General features: G+C 45.7%; 1 protein-coding gene and 1 non-coding gene across 2 annotated transcripts in view; both read left to right on the forward strand.

Annotated features, from left to right (window-relative positions):
• VAT1L (vesicle amine transport 1 like) overlaps positions 1-19,085 on the forward strand; it is a 144,158-nt gene that overhangs the window by 63,545 nt on the left and 61,528 nt on the right. Inside the window, exons 5-7 of the mRNA XM_024735750.1 lie at positions 6,711-6,814; positions 8,976-9,031; positions 12,644-12,838. Of these exons, the coding sequence (XP_024591518.1) occupies positions 6,711-6,814; positions 8,976-9,031; positions 12,644-12,838 (355 nt within the window). The remainder of the gene's footprint in view (positions 1-6,710; positions 6,815-8,975; positions 9,032-12,643; positions 12,839-19,085) is intronic.
• Positions 5,185-5,291, forward strand: LOC112393542 (U6 spliceosomal RNA). The gene has a single exon (XR_003001941.1). It is a non-coding gene; the product is annotated as a U6 spliceosomal RNA (small nuclear RNA).

Here is a 19,085-nt window from a genome sequence, read left to right on the forward strand (position 1 = left end):
CTGTGCTATACAGTAAATCCTTGTTGCTTATCTGTTTTATGTACAGTAGTTTGTAAAGACTTCCAGAATATATCTTTGCCTACTTTTATAAACTTCCTTCCTTTAACTTGCATCTTTCAAGCTGTGGTCTGGAAAATGAACTACCACTTTCCCTTCAGCCACCTTTCCTTTCACCCTCTTAAGAGATATTTCTTCAAGCATCCTTTCCTCTGTTCCTGCACTGACCTGCTTAATAAATACTGAGTACCTAGCAGGTACTCTGCTAGGGCAGGAGATCCAGCAGAAACCACCTTGAGAATCACTGTCTTCATGGAGCCTGGAGCCTCGTTGGGAAGAAGGGACAAGAGATATTTTAAAAATTCATTGATTTATACTTCTGATATGTGCTTTGGTGGAGAAATGCAAGGTGCTAGTGAAATAAACATAGGCAAATGGGGAAATCAGACATGTCATCCACCAACAAGTGAGATTCGGGCTGAGAACTGAGGGCTGAGAATTTGGCCAAAGGAAGAGCCTTTCTGACCAAGGAGAATGGCATGTGCTAAGGCCCGGGGTCAGGAAAGACTTGGTCAATTCAAGAATGTGAAAGGAGACTAGTGCAGCTGGAGGCTGTGGTCAGAGGATGTGTGCGGTAGTGGAGAGGAGGGTCGGGAGGTGGCGGCTCTTCTGAAGAAGTGACAGAGGCCATAAGCAGGGAGCCTCTGCTGTCCCCACATCCCAGGTAGCTCCACCATCCCCCATCCTCTCAGTGTCCTTGACCCGCTGCCTTTAGCCCCAGATTCAGTGACTTCTTCTGATGTCGGAAGAGCAGAAGCATCTGAGACCCACCTGCCCACCACCTTCCTGCACATGTGACCTCCAACAGTTCCTTCCTTACATTTTTAAGTAGAGATTCTGGGATTAGCCTAAAAATGACTGGGAAGCTGCAAATATGTTTGTACTCTCTGTCCCACGAATCCTACGCTCAGGATATAATCCGAAAGAAAATAAAAGTCACGGGTCCACCCTGCTTGCTGCAGACCCAAGCACTGCTTCTGCTTCATTGTTAGGTGCTCAGGACATGACGACAGGGTGAATTACAGCATTGTCTGTAAAAGCGAAAATTCAGAACCAGCCCCCGCTATCAACAGAAGGGAAACGGTTTGGTAGATTACACTACACCCACACGCTTGAGTATTATGCAGCCCCTTAAAAAATGGTAATTATGAAGACTGTCAGAAAATGAAAAAAATACCTGTGGTAGCATATTGAGTGGAAAAAAAGCAGAATGCCAAATTCCAGCTACACTGTGATCACAGCTTTGTATAAATTCTTGGCGCGTGATGGCATAAAATGAAAGGGGAAAAAAGATCCACCCACTGAGATGCAATAGGAGTGGAATGCTGAGTGATTTGTCTTCCTTTTCTGATCATGGATATTGTTTGTCACACTGTGTTGTGTGTAATCAACTAGAAAAAATAATAACAAAAAATTTCTTGGGATGAAAATTCTTTTATCAGCCAGTCACTCAGTAAGCTTCTTTTGAATATGTTTCCATCCTAGAGCCAGGCATTATAAAGGGAATAGGGGAAAAAATATTTATAATACAGACATAACCTTTATGTCACTTCCCCATTCTCTGTTCTGGAGGAGAGAGAAGAGGATGCTTGAAACCAAGTGGAAGAGTTAGAAGCCTTGAATTGTGTGCATCTGACTGTAAGGGCTTTAAAAGTAAAGAGGGAAGAAAGACCAGAGAGCACGCCAAGGTGGACAGCCCCAAGGAGGTGCTTGAAGAGTGGGAACTCTTTCAGTCGGTACAGAGAGGTAGGGAGCGAGTCCCAGGCAAGGCGAGGGGGGCACCAGGCTTTGTCTGTCTCCTCCCACTCTGCTGAGCATTTCAGTGAGATCATTGTAGGTGCACCCTGAAAGATGAAAATTCCTTATCTTATATAAAGAAACTGAGACCTAGTGGAAATTAACAAGAGTCTAGCCACCAGGAGAGAACAGAGAGAAAGCGATCAAGAAAGGATTCCTAGAAGTGGTACTACGTGCACGTGGGAACCGTCAACAGTAAACTTTTACCAAGCAGCCTACTGTGTGCCAGGCACAGTGCTGGGCACTCTGACATCACCTCATCCCTCTGTCATGAGCTTGGAGGTGATGGTTAAAGCTAAGGCACAGATGAGTTCTCAGAGAAAAGGGAAGTCTGAACGAGAAGAACTGTGTGGAGAGCCAAGGACCCAACTGGAAATGAAAGTTACAGTAAAGGGGAATTAATTTCTCGACAAGGTTGAAGGGCTGCTTACCCAGTAACGGCCCTGTTGCAGCTACCACCACTCGAGAGAAATTCTCCACTGATCCGAGTGGATGGGAAGCAAAGAGGCGGTATTCTCAATAAAGGAGCGAGGGGTTGGGGACCAAGGAAGGACAGATAGGAAAGTCTCGGATCAGCAATCCCAAAATATCTTGATGCTGAATTTGGCCCACAGAATCTCTGAGCTGGGGCTATTTCTGTTTGCTGTTTAAGTCTGCAGAGATTTATGACACAGGGAGAAAGCAGAATAGGAACTGTTGCCTTTAACCCTCTGCCCTTACCCTCTCTGCTTTTATGTAATTACGACTACACAAATGCAGGCAAGGCAGACACTCCCAGAAATTGGGGAGCGGGGGTGAGCTAAGAAATGAGGATGTCCTCTGTGCCTCTGACGGGCTACCTGCTCTGCTTGTGATATTCATGATTATTCCATTAAAAGATGCTGCTAAGGGGCTTCCCTGGTGGCGCAGTGATTGAGAGTCCGCCTGCCGATGCAGGGGACACGGGTTCGTGCCCCGGTCCGGGAAGATCCCACATGACGCGGAGCGGCTGGGCCCGTGAGCCGTGGCCGCTGAGCCTGCGCGTCCAGAGCCTGTGCTCCGCAACGGGAGAGGCCACAACAGTGAGAGGCCCGCGTACCACAAGAAAAAAGATGCTGCTAAGGTGCTTTTCAGTGTAAGGATGACCAAGGGAGGACCTGACCCAAGCTAACTTGTGGGGCCTGGAGCAATTTAAGTAGACCCACTATCCAGTTCAGTCTGATCCACTGATTGGGCTTATAAGGACTGAACAGGGGATGGAGCGCTTTTCAATTCTGCAACTCTCACCTGAAGGGACATTGCTGGCCTCTAAAGGAGCAATGTCTGCTTAAAGGTTTGACTTCTACAGCAGAGTGTCCTCACCCTCAGGGCCCTGGGAGTGACACCTGCCTCTACCCAGCTTCTCTTCCACAGACTCCATCTCCTCCCACCCCCCTCGGCCCCCAGTTCACCACTGAACTCCTAAAGGATGCAATGACAGCAACGGGGAGTGAATTTGTGGCTTATTTGACCCCTGTGCATGGCCAAACCCTGTCTTGCCTGATTCAGCTATAGAAATGCCAAGAGAGATGTGGGAGGAGCAGGTGGCCTGGATATGAGGAGACCTGCAGTATCTCCTTCCAGTGTAAAGCCCAGCAGAGCAACCCCCAGCTTTGCTCAGCCCTCGCTGGGAGCTAGAAGTGGCAGTGGTGGTCACCCCTGGGCTGGCCACAGCCCACCCTATAAAACCCTACTCCATCTCTGGGGCCCTCACTGAGTTTCTGGACCCATTTCCCGCAGTCACCTGACCCCACTGAGCCTCAGTTTCCTCATCCATCAAATGGGTATAACAAAGGCCCTGAGTCTCAGGGTTGGCATGAGGTGTCATGAGATGAGACTTAGGAAGGCTCAGTGCTGTGCCTGGCACACAGTAGGTGCTCCTGAATGTGGGACTTTAGGAACAGCTAGAAGGTCTGACTGTCTGGCGTGGTTAGTGGGAGGTGAGGATGGGGAAGTGCGCAGAGCTCATGGTCACCCCTTGCTGTGGGCGTGCCCTGCATTTCTGCAGAACCATAGTCCACAGGAGAGAGGAACAGGCCGAGGCGGGGCAGCTAGCGCAAGGAGATGTGATTGGCAGAGGAGAGAACGTGGACCCACAAGCAGACTACGGATATGAGGAGCATCTGGCACGAAGTGAGGAGAAGCGACGGGCGGGTCCATCGGGGGTTCCCTGGAAGGTGTGCACAGCCTCACATCTGGGAGGCTGCCCCTACGCACGCACAGCATCCTTCGGGCAAGGGGAGAGATGTCAGGGAAGTGAAGTTCCCGGGGAGGACTTGATGGCCCAGGCGGGCTGTCTAGGAGAAGCAGAGCAGGATCTCACTTCCACAGGAGGGAGCAAACTTGGCAAAAATGGATCTGGTCAAAGTGAGAAAAACAGGTGCATAGCTACCCGGCCTACGATGCAAGGTGGGGAGCTGATCAGTGGGTCTGCAGCCCAGCCCAGAGCCCCCCTCAGAGTGTGTACTCAGACCTCCCGCCTGCCTCTCCAGCCTCACCATGCAGCAAGCTCCCTCGCATCTTCTTTACTCCAGTCTTCCTGCCTACCAGGCTCCTCCTGAATGGGGCTTTTGCACATGCTGTTCCCTCCGCCTGAAACACTGTTCCCACCACTCTTTCCCTACCTACCTCCTCCAACTGCCACTCGTCACTTCCCCAGGGACATCTTCTCTGGCAGCCCTGATTGGGCAAACCCTCAATTTGAACAGCTTCATAGTACCTTTGTGACACTAGACCCCATTCACTTTCAATTTAATTTTTATTTAACTATTGATTGATGTCTGCCTAATGTAACCTCTAAAAGGGGAGAGATCAAATCTGCGTGGGCTCACCATGACACCCCCTGTGCCTAGTGTGGTGCCAGTGCTAAATATTTAAGGAACAAATTAATTACTACTAAGAGAAAAACAAGGCTGCCTCGACCTCTGAGTAACTGGTTTAGATGAGGCGTTTCCAAAGTGTGGCGCTGGAATCAGCAGCATCAACATCTGGTAACTTCTTAGAAATGCAGACCCTTGGGCCCCACCCCACACCAAGTACATCAGAGCTAGGAGCAGAGGGAGAGGGAGGGCAAATCGCAGTTGTACCTTCACGAGCCCTCCAGGAGATTCTGACACACGTGCAGGTTTGAGATCCACTGGCCTAACTCCCTGGTTATGAATTTACAGATGGGACTTGAACGGACACACCCATGAGATAAGCACACTATTGGGTGGGGAGCTAAGCTGATCACTTTGGAAGAGCCTTTGTAATGGGCTGGATTTTGGTTAAGACCTGAGGGCTTTTGAAGGGCACATTCACATCAAGACTCAGGTGCTCCCTTCAGCAGCACATATACTAAAATTGGAACAATACAGAGAAGATTAGCATGGCCCGTGTGCAAGCATGACACACAAATTCGTGAAGCGCTCCACATTAAAAAAAAAAAAAAAAAAGACTCAGCTCTCAGGGGCATGGAGCAGTTGACTTAGTGTATGAACCCAGGAGATGCATGTGTAATTTCCTAGTTGGTGACACTCTGGACAAAGCTGTTGACGTCAGTTAGTGGCAGTTCCTGAACTTTCGCTGGGGGATGAGGGTGGGGGTAGAAGAAGTGAGCAATGTGCTAAGACAAGGTAACCCTGCAAAGGCACAAGTCTGAGGAAGTGCCATTCTTGTCTGAGCAGAGCACGGCCCAGCCAGAGTTGGGAACTCTAGGTAGGAATATATTCCCTACAATCCCCAGAGCCTTCCGGTTCTACTGCCCCTCCTGCATAATCTCTTTTAACCCAAGAAGCCCAGTAGATGTTTGTTAAGTGCATGAGCGAGTGAATTAATAAATGTATAAATAAATGAATGGAAGAAGGGATCTTCTTCCTAATAGAGTACAAATGTGGATTCCCTCTGGAGCCCTCCATCGCTGTAGGAAAATCCTCTCTATTTAACCCTTTTCCTCTAGGAGTATGTTTATAGGTTGAACCTGGAGATTGGACGAATAGAAGTTTGCAAGTTAAATTAACGTGCCTTTATAGCTTCACTGAGAAGGGAGGTGGAGAGGGAAGAAAGCCAGCCCTTGGTAGACCGGAAGCCCCATGAAGACAGGGAGCTTGCTGGTTTTCACTATTCAGCACCGTGGACAGAGCCTGGCACACACCCCGATTTCCACAAATATGAGTTGTTGATTGACTTGCGAAGCAACTGTTATGTGGCTGGCAATGGGCCAAGCACCACATCTGCCACCTCACTTCATTCTTAGCACAAAGAAACATGCTAGCTCCACTTTATTTTATTTTTTTTAACTTTTAAAAAATATTTATTTAATTTACTTATTTTTATTATTTTTTGGTTGCTCCAGGTCTTAGTTGCAGCACATGCTGGATCTTCGTTGCAGCATGCGGGATACTTAGTTGCGGCCTGCAGACTTCTTAGTTGCAGCATGAGGACTTCTTAGTTGTGGCAGGCATGTGGGATCTAGTTCCCCGACCAGGGATCGAACCCGGGCCCCCTGCATTGGGAGTGCGGAGCCTTACCTACTGGACCACCAGGGAAGTCCCGCTAGCTCCACTTTACAAAGGAGAAAGCTGAGGCTCAGAGAAGTTGAGCAAGGTGGTTAGACTGACTGTGATGTTCTCTGCTGGCACCACCAGCCAGGTTCTTAGCTGTCTGTGGCTTTGTGAAATTCTCAGAGTTGGACTCAGGAGGATACATCCACCTCCCAGGCTTCTGCCCTATTTATTTCTACTCCCAGAGCTCTCTGTTCCTGATTCTGGCAGTAAACAGTATGACAGAGGAAGGAAGAGGGATTGACAGTTTGGTCCCTGAGAGGTTACACTATTTTACTTTGTCTTCTCACCATTTAGAATCTCTGCTGAAGGAGTGGACATTGTTTTGGATTGCCTCTGTGGGGACAACACCGGAAAAGGTCTCAGCCTTCTCAAACCACTGGGAACCTACATTTTATATGGTGAGCGCTAAACAGAAGCAGGGGACATGGTTGGCGACAGGCAGCACCGCAACGCACGTGTGCTTACAAGGGGCTCTGAAAAATGAGATGTGTTGATATGCTGGCGTAATGAGATGGGGATGGTGTTAATATTTTAATATTTTCTATAGTATCGCTACTGTTCTCAATGATAAAAGTGCCTACTGCCCTATTATCCCATGAGCATTTCTCATTCTAAAAGAAATAAAGCAAGGCCAAGCCAAGGTAGTGACAAGATGGGACTCAACCCACAGAAGGTGGCACAGGTGGAAAATACTAATAGCTTCAAAGGAAGTTACAAAAATGAAGCAATAAAACACCCATAAGAGGATGGAGAAGAGTGGCTAGGATGTGGTGGTTTTAAAAGGGAGGATCTTCACTATTGGAGATGAAGTTGCAAGGTACAGAATCTCCTTCCTCTAAACTACTCCTGTATGTCCCAATCAAGACAGAAGCCCTGGATGGATAGAGCCCATGTCTGCCTCTAATTCACTTATATGCTCTTGGGTTTGGGAGGATTCATGAGAGACATCTGGGAGCAGGTTTTCTCCAGCAGAATGAGACCCCAGAGACTCCTCTCCCCCCTCTTCTTCTCTTTGTCATAGGCAGGTAAACCAAGTTAAACATTAGTCTCTGCAAAGAAAAAAGCATATCTGAAGCCAGATGTCACATCCCAAAGCCAAATGATCTTGGAGTTCTCCAATGCTTGAGATTTTTGGCACTCTGTCCCATGGAAGTAGAGTAGAAAATTGAGCCTTAGTTCTGCATAACTCAGAAAAAAATACTCATTTCCCTACTATTAGCTGAGAAGCTTATAAAACAGATATCTGAGAGGTATAAGTAGTCGAGCATCATTTTGTCATCATCAGATCATGGTGACAGAGAAGGAAGAAACTTTCATTGCTGGAGTATTCTGGCATTATGAGTATTGGCCATGTATTTGAAAGTCTTTAGCAGTGGATGCAGTTTTTAAATTATTACTATTGATAAGAGAAGCTATAAATGTCAGTGTAGGGATATTGGCTATGACTAACACGTGAGTCAAATACAGATGAGCATTTTACCCATCCTTATTCATTTACTGGTTCTATTTTTGCCCCAGTTCCATGATGTCATTTTGGTGTACACGACTTGATCATATCACGAGTATCTAATTTATTACAACAATTACTTGACTACTAAGTAATCAACACCTAGTGCTGTGAAGCTTGTACCCTGTAAAAGTCACCCCATAAAACGAGAAGCAGTGATTAACTGGCTACTAGTTTACCAAGGCCAAAGAACTAAGTTTAAGACATACATTGTTTTTTCATTTCACGGTTCTCTGAGAGGAACTTACTCCCAAATCTGTGGGGGGAAGGCAGAAAAGTCGCTGAAAAGGCACCATCAGGATATAGTATCTCTTAACCCTCACCCAACCCAGAACCACAGAAAGGGGTTTTTCCTTTCTGTAAGAGCATGTTAGGGAATCTTTCCTAACTCGACTTCCTGTCTTAACTCTGAATATTACTCGTTCCCATCAGCAAGGCTCCGTTTCCCACACCATTGGTCTCAAGTGGTTTTCACCTTTCTGCCCAGACCTCTTTGGAGCTTACACATGGGTCACACCATTTCCTTGGCTTGTGAACCTATTTTCACCCTCATCTGCTCCTCTGTACCCCATCTTTCCATCCATCTAAATTCTAACTCAGCCCCACCTCTCTCCACTACTTAAATGCCCAGTCAAGGTCAGCTCCCCAAGCCCCTCACTTGCCGAGGAATCAAATTCAAGCCATAAAGTAATCTCACAAAGGAGTTCATTTCTCAGTCTCAGAGAATGGAACCAACAAGACATTTTGGCAACTCATCATTTTATTAGAATGTTGGCTTAAATCACATTTTTGCCACGTGACCTATTGTCCAACGTTATGAAATAGTCACCTTGAGAAATGTTACTTCCTCTCTGATCCAGTGATACTTAGTTAAAATTAAGTCAACTCGACACCAACCACCCCCCCACCCCCCAATTCCCTTATTTTTCCAAGGCTGACCTAAATTTCTTTTCAAGTTCTTGACAGTTCTGGGCCAGACAACTGCCATTCTTCCATGCAAAGCAAGAGATGTTGATTTTCGTTACCTTGATTTGGGAATCTTCCACTTGCAGGTTCATCCAACATGGTGACTGGAGAGACCAAGAGCTTCTTTAGCTTTGCAAAATCAGTAAGTATCCATGCACGTCTAAAGTACGCTGGTGGTGTGGTGCTTGGCATGTTGTAAGCTCTTCCATCTAAGGACATGGACCGAATAGCCTAAATCTTGTTTGTCCTTCATCTGCATCATTCATTTGCAAGAAAGCCTGCATTCTCAACCTGCTCACCACACATGGACAGGACTGTGACTTGGGCCACTTTTGTCCAAATGAAGCAGAGAAATGAGAGTGCCCGAGAAACTCCAGAAAACTGTATTTTGATTTCAACAGAGATTGTTTAAGTGTTGGTATTTTTAATCACCGGTCAAGAAGAAACTTAGCATTCGTGCACTTTACTTGGTCCACGGAGAGACCAGCCTTTCCGTTTGGCCACTTTCTGACCGGGTCTCTAGGGCTACTTGAGACTTCTCTGTAGCCCCATCCTACTGGCCTGGAGAGACAATAGGACTCGACACTTTTCGCAAGCTCTTGGGTGATTTTCTGACACACGCAAGTGTGTGAACCACTAGCTTACGCGCTCATGCTCCGAACACAGTGGTTATTGTGTCTGCAGTTGTGAAGCTGCATCCCTGGGCACTCACCCAACCATGAACCTCCTCAGGTCTACATTCCCACCTGGAGCCACACTTACTAGAATTAAACTAATCTGGGCTTGAACTTCCATGTTTACGCCTGTCCCCACCACAGGGGCCGCCGTGTCCCATCAGAGCTTGCCTTTGTCCTCCCTCCTCTTAGCCTCCTTAGCAGCCACTGATGGATTCACTCGCTTTGCAAGCATCTTCTGGGCACCTACTACTTGTGGTGCTGTGCCAGGCACCAGGATACCACAGCAAATGATACAGATGCATTTGAGGCCCTCGGGACTCTTGTGTTCTAATGAAGGAGATGATGAAATAAGTAACACGTATTAATAAGATGACTGTAAATAGTCCTAAAGTCTCTGAAAGGGATGAAAGCAGGGTGCTGAAGTAGAACACAGAAGAATGGGGTGGAAGCATGGTGAATAGGGTGGTCAGACAAAGCCAGGGAAAGGGGTTTAGAATTTACTCTTTGTGGCACTGTGGGATATTCATATGCCCCCAAAGTGCCAACACTGGCTGCCAAAGGCTTCATCTCCAAACACTCCCTGATTCTGGAATGATTAGTACTCCCTGCCCTGTGAGACTAGAATTAAAGGGCCTCGGTTTGCACTTGAGCTGTAAAGTTCAGATCAAGGTTATCACAACTTCGGGATGAACAGGGGAGCAAGAATGGAGTCTAGTGAAGGATGATGCTGTCTGGAGCGCGTCCCCTGACGACAGGCTTTGTGTCACTCGCAGCTGTTTTGTTGCTGTGGCTGCAATTAACACGATGCTGACGGCCTGCTGTAGGGAACCAAATTGGTCCCAAATTACACACGATTGCAAGAAGTGTTTTCCCTCTCTCCCCTACGTGCAGAATCACAACACAGAGCGTTAATGTAATGACTGCCGTGTGCCCGCGTTCAGTGACGGCGCTCGTGGAAACAGCCAAGATGGAGGGGAAGATTCTCCTGCTGAAAGCAAGGGTGCTGATCCTAGCTGGGGGTCAGGAATGAAGACTGTTCCCTTTCAGAGGCCGGGTTCAATGTCGGTTGTTCAGTTAGAAGCAAACTGAAGGTAGGGCATGCTGAGGAGTGGGGTGATGACTTTGTTCTGGAAGGTTCTAGAAAGGCATTTTCTTCTATACATTGGAGAAAGGCTTAGAAATTAAAGGCATATTTGGAAGCATACAGGAATTTCTCACTCAGCTATCTTAATGGTGTCCCCCCTTAAAACCCTTACGGGGAGCTCGTGTTCACAGGCCATTTGCTTTTAGATCCCAACGAGGATGATAATAGCAAATGAAGTCAACATTTCGAGAGCGGTCTCACTCCAAATCCAGAGCTCTTACTCGCTCGATCCAAGATATCTCTCCAACTTAAGGTGATAAAAATATTTCATATTTAGAGAGCACGTACTACGCACCAGACACTGAGCTAAGTCTTTGTATGTATCAACACATTTATTCCCTATGACGACCCCATGAGGTACAGTAGGGAAACTGAACACAGAGAGGTTAAGTGATTTGCTTAAAGTTGCACAGCTTGCGAGTGACAGAACTGGGATTCAAAACCAGGCATTCGGCTCTAGAACACAAACACAACTGGGCAGCAACTGTAGCTTCGGCAAGCATTCATTTCACAAACGCTTTGTGGAAGCGCTGCACGTACACTGTGGATCAAGTTACTAATCATTTCTCTACCTTTGCTTTTGTGGCAAGCAGCCCACGGCCAAATACATATCTCTCCCAGAGCTGGACCCCAGGCCCTTGGGGAGCATATTTTGGTAAAAAATGTTGTGCATGAACCTTGTCCCTGTTTACAACCTGTCTTTCTTACACTTATTTTCCAACAATCTGATTTCCCCACTTAAAAAAAAACAAGATATTTTACTTTTTTGAGTTTCCTCAATCCTGGAAGGAGGCAGGATGTAAAAGAAACACACCGATAACATAACTATTATAGATGTTCCTAAGTGTCCATCACACTTCTCTTTGCCTTCTATATTAAACATTTTGATCTCTTAGCACCCTCTAGAAGCTGGACCTTTGAATTTCTAAATTCTAACCAGCACCAGAAGAAACACAATTAAATCAGAACAAAGCAGCTGTATCACCATTTCTGTAGTTTGTTAATGGATTACCTACTTATTTTCATGTCTGGAGTGGGAGATGAAAGACAGGAAATAAGGGAGCCATATGTGCCAGGTGTGGGTATCCCACTTAGGACTTTAGCACTAGTGACATCTGGGGCTGGATAATTCTGTTTCGAGGACCTGTCGTATGTATTGTAGGAGAGTTAGCAACATCCCTGGCTTCTTCCCACTAGATGCCAGCTGATTCCCCCCTTGAGTTATAACAAAAAACATCCCCAAACATTTACCAAATGTCCCTGGGGGGTAAAACCGTCCCCAGTTGAGAACCATCAATTTAGTTCCAACACTGTGGCTTCATCGCTCCGATATGCTGTTCCTTCTTCCTATATTACGCTTCCTTCCTCTTCCTTATCTGATGCATTCTGCCTCACCTCTCCAGCCTTGCTGTTGTTCCCCCAAGGAAAGCTGCTCGTGCAGGCAGAGGCATCACTCCCACCACGTCCCCCCACCCCTCCCCGTTCCCTTCACCAGCCCTATCACCACCGCCGCCATCCACTCAGCCAAGCGCTCTACGCTAAATTCTCCCAGGAAACCTCGGAGGCAGCATCCTGCCAGTGTATGTTGCTGAGAAAAATGAAGCACAGAGAATAACAGGGAGCAAACTGTAGAGTCAGGATCCAACTCCAGATCTGATGGTCCCAACCGTGTGACTTAACATTCTGATCACATGTGGTCTAGCAGTTGTTTTTGTAAAGGGCTGTGTCCCACCTACATCCTGGGCTCTCCTGGGAAGCATCACTGTGCACCTGTAGCAGTGCTCAGCCAAAGAGGTGCTGACAGAAACACACCAGCAAGAGCTACCACCTGGGCAGCTGGAATCCACCCAAGTGCAGCCCCATTGTCTCCCTGCAATGCTACAAACATGGCCTGGCATTGATTCCTTGTAACCCACACCTTCTCTCTTTCCAGTGGTGGCAGGTTGAGAAGGTGAACCCCATCAAGCTATATGAAGAGAACAAAGTCATTGCTGGGTTTTCCCTTCTAAACCTGCTCTTCAAACAGGGCCGTGCTGGCCTCATTCGAGGAGTGGTGGACAAACTCATTGGGCTCTACAACCAGAAAAAAGTCAAGCCCGTGGTGGACTCCCTGTGGGCCCTGGAGGAGGTAAGGATGATGTTTCCCCAGCAAATAATCTCTGTCTTTTTAGTCAGCTTTGGGCAGCCAGATCCGCTCTTTTATTAAGTGATTTTTCTCCAGGTTTGTTTGCTTTAAATGAGGGTCCTAAAAGTCATTGTCCTGTAGTATAGAGTGCTTTGGATGTAAGAAATACTTTAAGTTTCATAGTGGTTCTCAAACCACGTGTGTCAACATGCCGTTCACGCCATGAACCCTTCCCGGGTAGGTCGCCAAATCTTGATGGGTGTGTACGATTCACCGTGGTCACAAGAGAGCGTGTGCATTGTGCAGCGTCAGTTATAGCCTCACCATGTGAGTGTGTGAGATCAAGGCCAGGGCGGACAATGGTTCAGAGTTGACAGGATTTGTGTGCCAAGCCCCGATGCTTGGAGCCCCTTCCAGACCCTGTTAGCTGCCACCCTGGGCACTGTAATTATTAGTGAATTGTTGGATCTAGTGTTTGACTGAGTCTTTTTATTAACTGATCTGCCAAAAGTTCTAGTATTTGAAAGCATTCCTTGATCACAAAAAAAAATTAAGAGCCCCTCGTGTCACCTTTAAGAATACTGAAGTGTGAACTGACCATATTGGTTCAGGGGAGATGTGCTAGGAAGAGGCAGCATCTAGAAAATTCTTCAGGACAAGGGAAGTTTTGGACATTTGGGAAGCCAGTCACGGTAGCTGCCCGTGAGGAGAAAATGAAGACCTGTGGTCTAGGTTTCAAGAGGCATTCCACTAAGAAATCTTCTAGGTCAGGATGTCATGACCTTGGCTTCAGGGAGCCATGAAGCCCCTGAGAAAGATGTGGGAGTGTGTTTTTTGCTCGTTTGGCTGGTTTTTGCATTTTGCATGGGTGAGTGTCTTACAGTACAAGTACATTTTTGTACTTTGGGGAGTCACGGACACCTTTGAAAAACTTAACAAAAATAAAATTCCATGGAACAGATAGTAGCTGTCATCCTAGCAAGAAAGCTGGTGTTATTTGCTTAATGGACTAGGTTGGGCAAAATCTAATGGCTTTCCTAAGCACGGAAATCCCCCCCTAAAAAGCTTCGTGGGAGTCACCATGTAATCAGAGGGGCCTGGTCCTGGATCCATGGATCAGGCCTATATATGCCTCTCTGATACTGCAATATCATGAATGATACTTTAAAAACCCGACCACCAAAACCCCTTGTTCCTTATGGTAAAAGAAATACATGCTTATTATAGGAAATTCCTAAGTTAGCCAAAAACATAAGGAGAAAATAAACTGCAAGTCCACATTCCAGAGACAGATAACATTGTTAGTATTTTGGTTTGCTTCCTTCCAGTCTTTTTTCTACAGCATATGCTCACTGTAATTCAATGTGTTACTAAATCAAATCAGATAATCATACATTCCTTCTGTTGTGTAATTTCTAAGATGGTTAACCTATCGTTATACTTGGGTCAAAATGTTTTAATTTAATGGATCAAATGTTTTAATTCAGTGGGTCAAACATCCATATGGTATTCACTATGGTATGTCAGTGGAATAGACAAGGGCTGAACTGCAGTGGCTGGGTCTCAGAGGTCAGGGAGGAGAGAAAATTTGAGCTACTTGAGACTAGGGCTAAGAGATTAACTTGACCATGGAGGAAAGAAGGGGACTTAAGCTCACTGCCCAAAAGGGACCCAATGAATCTGGTAGCATTTAAGTGAGGGTTGAAATCGAAGAGGGGTCTGGTTGGCCCAGTGGGTCCTTGGTTTAGTACTGGAAATCATTCCTTGGTTATAATGCAACTGAATCACCAAGTATGGACTGAATATCTATTACATGCCCAACCATGTGCAGGTGTTGGGGGCACAGTGGCAAAGAGACGGCCAAGATCCCTGAGTTTCAAGGAGCTCACTTTCAGAGGGGTGGGGAGGGGCAGAAAATACTCAAGTGAACTAAAAATAAGTAGGGTACTCTCCAATTGCAGTAACTTCTGGAAGGAGGTAAATTAGGGTATATGTTGGCGAGTAAGTGGAGCGGGGAGACAGTTTCCACAGAGCAATATTTTTCAACCTTTTTTTCATTATTGCTCCCTAAGGAGCTTTTTTAGACTTTTTTTTTCTTAATCAACCACCTCTATGAAATTTTAGTACCATAGATACACCAGCCATCTACCTACCTACCTATCATCCATCTGTTTATGTCCTGTATGTGTATTTGTGCTTTACATACATTAAAAGAGTAAGATTTTAAAAAATCCTCCCAGAATCCATTTTTACCCCTTTGGGGGTGGCCTTGCTCCCACTGAGAATGCATGCTGTAGAGTGGCTTTCGATAAGGAAGGCTAGGTGTTGTTTGAACTGGGGCATGAATAGGAAAAAACTGGAAGAAGAGTATGCAAGGCAGAGAGACCCTCAAAAGCAAAGGGACAAGGGAAGATAGATGTTTAGCAGCATCTCTGGTCTCTACCCAGGAGATGCCTGCAGCACCTCCCACTGCCAGCTGTGACAACATAAAATGTTTCCAGACATTGTCAAATGTCCCCCAGGTGGGATGGGGACAGAGGCAGAATTTTCCCTAGTTGAAAACCACTGCTTTAAAAGAAGCCGTATCGGTTAAGACAGTCACCAGGAAAGCAAAGGAAGTATAGGTCACTAGTCATTCACAGAGGAGAGAAAGAAGGCTGCTGCCATGTTGGCCAACAAAAGCACCCACAGCCACTCATCAGTAACACCCACCAACTTTCTGATGGTTCTCTTCTGTAATGTTTACAGACATCTTTTTAGAGCTGCCGGTGGGCCAAGCTTAGCCGTTTATCAAGCCCACGCAGCTCCTCTGGGCTTGAAGAGAAGAGAGCATGCTTATTACTTGCAAACCTCCAAAGGAGGACTATAATGATTTTCCCCCCTCCCCTTTGGTAAATGATTTCACGAAATTGCTTCTCAGGCCAGCTCTATAACTTCATCTACGGAATAGAAAGACCATAGGGATTTAAAGAAATTTTTCTTGGGCTCTCTGAGAATTCAGACTAGAAGATTTAATAATATCAGAGATGATTAGAGTTTCTTTTCAGCCATCTATCTTTGACTTTATTGTAAATGTAATACAAAGAGTGAGTGATATGCTGCAGCCTCCAGATGCTAAACGTGCAACTGGTTTGCTCCAGATACTAAATGTGCAATTGTACATAAAGTTGGAAAAACAGTTCAGAGGTGGGAAAGGGACAAAAAATACTTACATCTGTCAACCAAGCAGCAGACACATTACTGAGCACCTGCTATGTGCTTGTATTATGTTAGGATGTCAAGTCTACAGAAGGGATAGGTCACTTGTTCCCTGACCCTTGCGTTTATGATTTTGTTTCAGAGACAACACTAAGACCTAGAAACAATTAGAGAAGAACTTCATTTTCAATCATGGGGTGTTTGTTTCAAGTGTGACTGGATTTGAAAACAAGAGAGAATGATGTTAAGGAAGACTGAATGTTCAGAGATGGTTTTGAGAATGAGGTGGGTCTTGGTTGAGATTAGCAGGATATAAATTCTTAGGATGATGTTGCAGTTAAAAAACAAGGTATTATCAGGAGGGACAGTGTGGACAAAATCAGAGAAGCAGGAGTGAGTACAAGGTACATGCGGTAGAGAGGTCTGGAAAAAAAGCAGAGGAACAGGAACAAAGGAAGAGAGGAGAAAAGGCTGGTTCAGTCAATGGAGTCAAATCTCGGGGGCCTTCCCTGCCAGGCAGAGGAGTGTGAGTTGACATTCTGGGTGAGGGGATTGCTATTAGAGACTGTGGCCTAAGGAATATGACACCCTTTGATTTCCCAATTCCCAGAAGCCCATCCTAGTCCCAAGTATGTCGCTAGAAAGATACACACCTGAACTATCCAGTTGTGGCCTCTGATCAAAAGTGCCTTTACCTGTCTGCTGTTTAATAGTGCACAGAGGGCTCTGTTATGAGCTGAATTGTGTCCCCCCTCAAACTCATATGTTGAAGCCCTAACCCCCAATACCACAGAATCTGACTATATTTAGAGATAGGGCCTTGAAAGAAATAATTAAGTTAAAATGAGGCCTTTGGGCAGCCCTTATCCAATCTGATTGGTGTCCTTATAAGAAGAGAGATTAGGACAAAAAGAGGCACCAGGGATATTTGCATAAAGACCATGTGAGGACACAGTGAAAAGAGGGCCATCTGCAAGCCCAGGAGAGAGCCCCAGAATGAAACCAACCTCACTGACACCTTGATCTTGGATATCTAGCCTACAGGATTGTGAGAAAATAAATTTCTGTTATTTAAGCCTTCCAGTCTGTGGTGTTTCGTTATGGCAGCCCCAGCAAATGGATACAGGGCTGCAGAGAGATCTTGGCAATTTTGAAATATTCTATTAAAGATATTTTACAACATAATTTACATACAAGTCTGTGGTTACACTCTCCAATTATGGTACCATTAGCCACATGTGGCTATTCAAATTTAATTAAGATTAAGTCAAACCAAAAATTCAGTTCCTTGGGTATACTAGCCACATTTCAAGTGGTCAGTAGCTGCATGTGGCTAGTGGCTGCCATACTGGACCATGCAGAGATGGAAGAATGTTCCCATCACTGCAGAAATTCTCCTAGAGCTGGTCTATGAGATGATGTCATCCTTCTGTTTGAAGGTAAATTTGTCTCCCCAGCAATCTGGCATGATTACCTTTAGTAAATTACGTTAATTGTGCCCTTCCTTGTACACTTCTCTTTGCCTTGGCTGTAGTGAAGTTCACTGACCAAATGCAGTCACTTATTTGATTTAAGTGCTCCAATCCCTCATTATGTGTCCCCCACATTTTCCCTTTCATGTTAATAGTTGTGGCTTAATTATAATGTGTCTTTCATTCTATGACATCACAAAACCTATACAGAGATGGGTCTGCCTAAAAGAATAAATTAAGGAAAAATAATGTGGTGCTGAGCTTGATAGGGACCCTTATCTGACACAGAGCAAGAGGCTGACTGGATAAAAGGCAGATTAATGTTGAACAGGGAGGGTGGGATGACTCAAGAGAGAAGGATGGGTGGAGGTGTGATTTTCAGTTTTAAAGAAGCCACAGGCGTCACCTCCAACACCAGACTGAAAAGAAAGGATGAAGCCAAGCATCTGAAACATATACCCAAACCAAAACTAAGAGGCAAAGACTCGAGGAGAAACCGTGGAAAGTCCCACTTAATTATGGCAGTTGGAGACTGGCTCCTGGAGACCTTTTTTAAAGATTTAGAAGCTCCTTCAGGGGCAGAGTTGGGCATAGGGAGAGTACTTAGAAGCATCATCCAGAAGTGGGCAATGTATTTTGTATCGTGTGTACTTTGGTTTGGTGGATGGACGGGGGGCAGGCAAGAGGTCATTGAAGACTTTCAGACCTGGGCAGGCAAGCCCCAGACAAAAGTGGGGGAAGTGAATGGGAGGGAATGAGCAAATGTGAGTCATTGGGAAGGATGAAAATTGGATACAAAGGACAAAGGAGATGCAAGATGACCAATGGTCTTTGACCTGGGAAACCAGGACTGGGGGTGCCAACAGTGTGATCTGAGTTAGCAGTGATTGAAGCTGCCGTGAAAAAATTGATGAGCTCAGATGTGATTTTGGTTTAAGATGATGGTAGAACGTGCAAGTGATGTCCACGGTCAAGTCAAACCCACCATCACGTGGAGGTGAGAGATGAAGGCTGGATAGTTACAACTACTGCTGCTACTGACATTTCTAGAGGATTTACGCATGGCAGGCATTGTTCTAAATGTTTTGCATGTATTAACTTATTTAAACTCTCCAACAACCCTAAGACCTAACAACTATTACCCCCGTCTTACAGGTCACAAAAGTGAGGCTTTGGGGAAGCTATACTTGCCCAAAGCCCCTGCTTATAATTGAATTTAATGGAAATTTGAACCCCAGGGAAGTGTGATGCATAGAAGTTATTGAAAAAACATGGCTATGAATAAACTCAACTGAACAAAAGAAGGAGCAACATAATCATATGGGCAAACACTTAGCGTAGCCTGTTTATATGTGCCAAGTAGTTCTCCAAGCAAGTGCTTCCTATGAATTAACTCATTTAGTCCCCACAATAACCCTGAGGGGTGGGTACTGTTACTCTTCCTGAGATATAAATAAGGAAAGTAGACTTAGATGAAGTTAGCTGCCCAAGCTCACACAGCTGGTGCATGGCAAAGCTGGCATTCAGACCGTGGGCATTAACTTCTCCACTGTAGAAGGAAGAGGGTGAGGACAGAATCC

The sequence above is a fragment of the Neophocaena asiaeorientalis genome, unplaced genomic scaffold (assembly GCF_003031525.2).
Source record: "Neophocaena asiaeorientalis asiaeorientalis breed wild unplaced genomic scaffold, Neophocaena_asiaeorientalis_V1.1 scaffold40, whole genome shotgun sequence".
In the NCBI taxonomy this organism is placed as follows: Eukaryota; Metazoa; Chordata; class Mammalia; order Artiodactyla; family Phocoenidae; genus Neophocaena; species Neophocaena asiaeorientalis.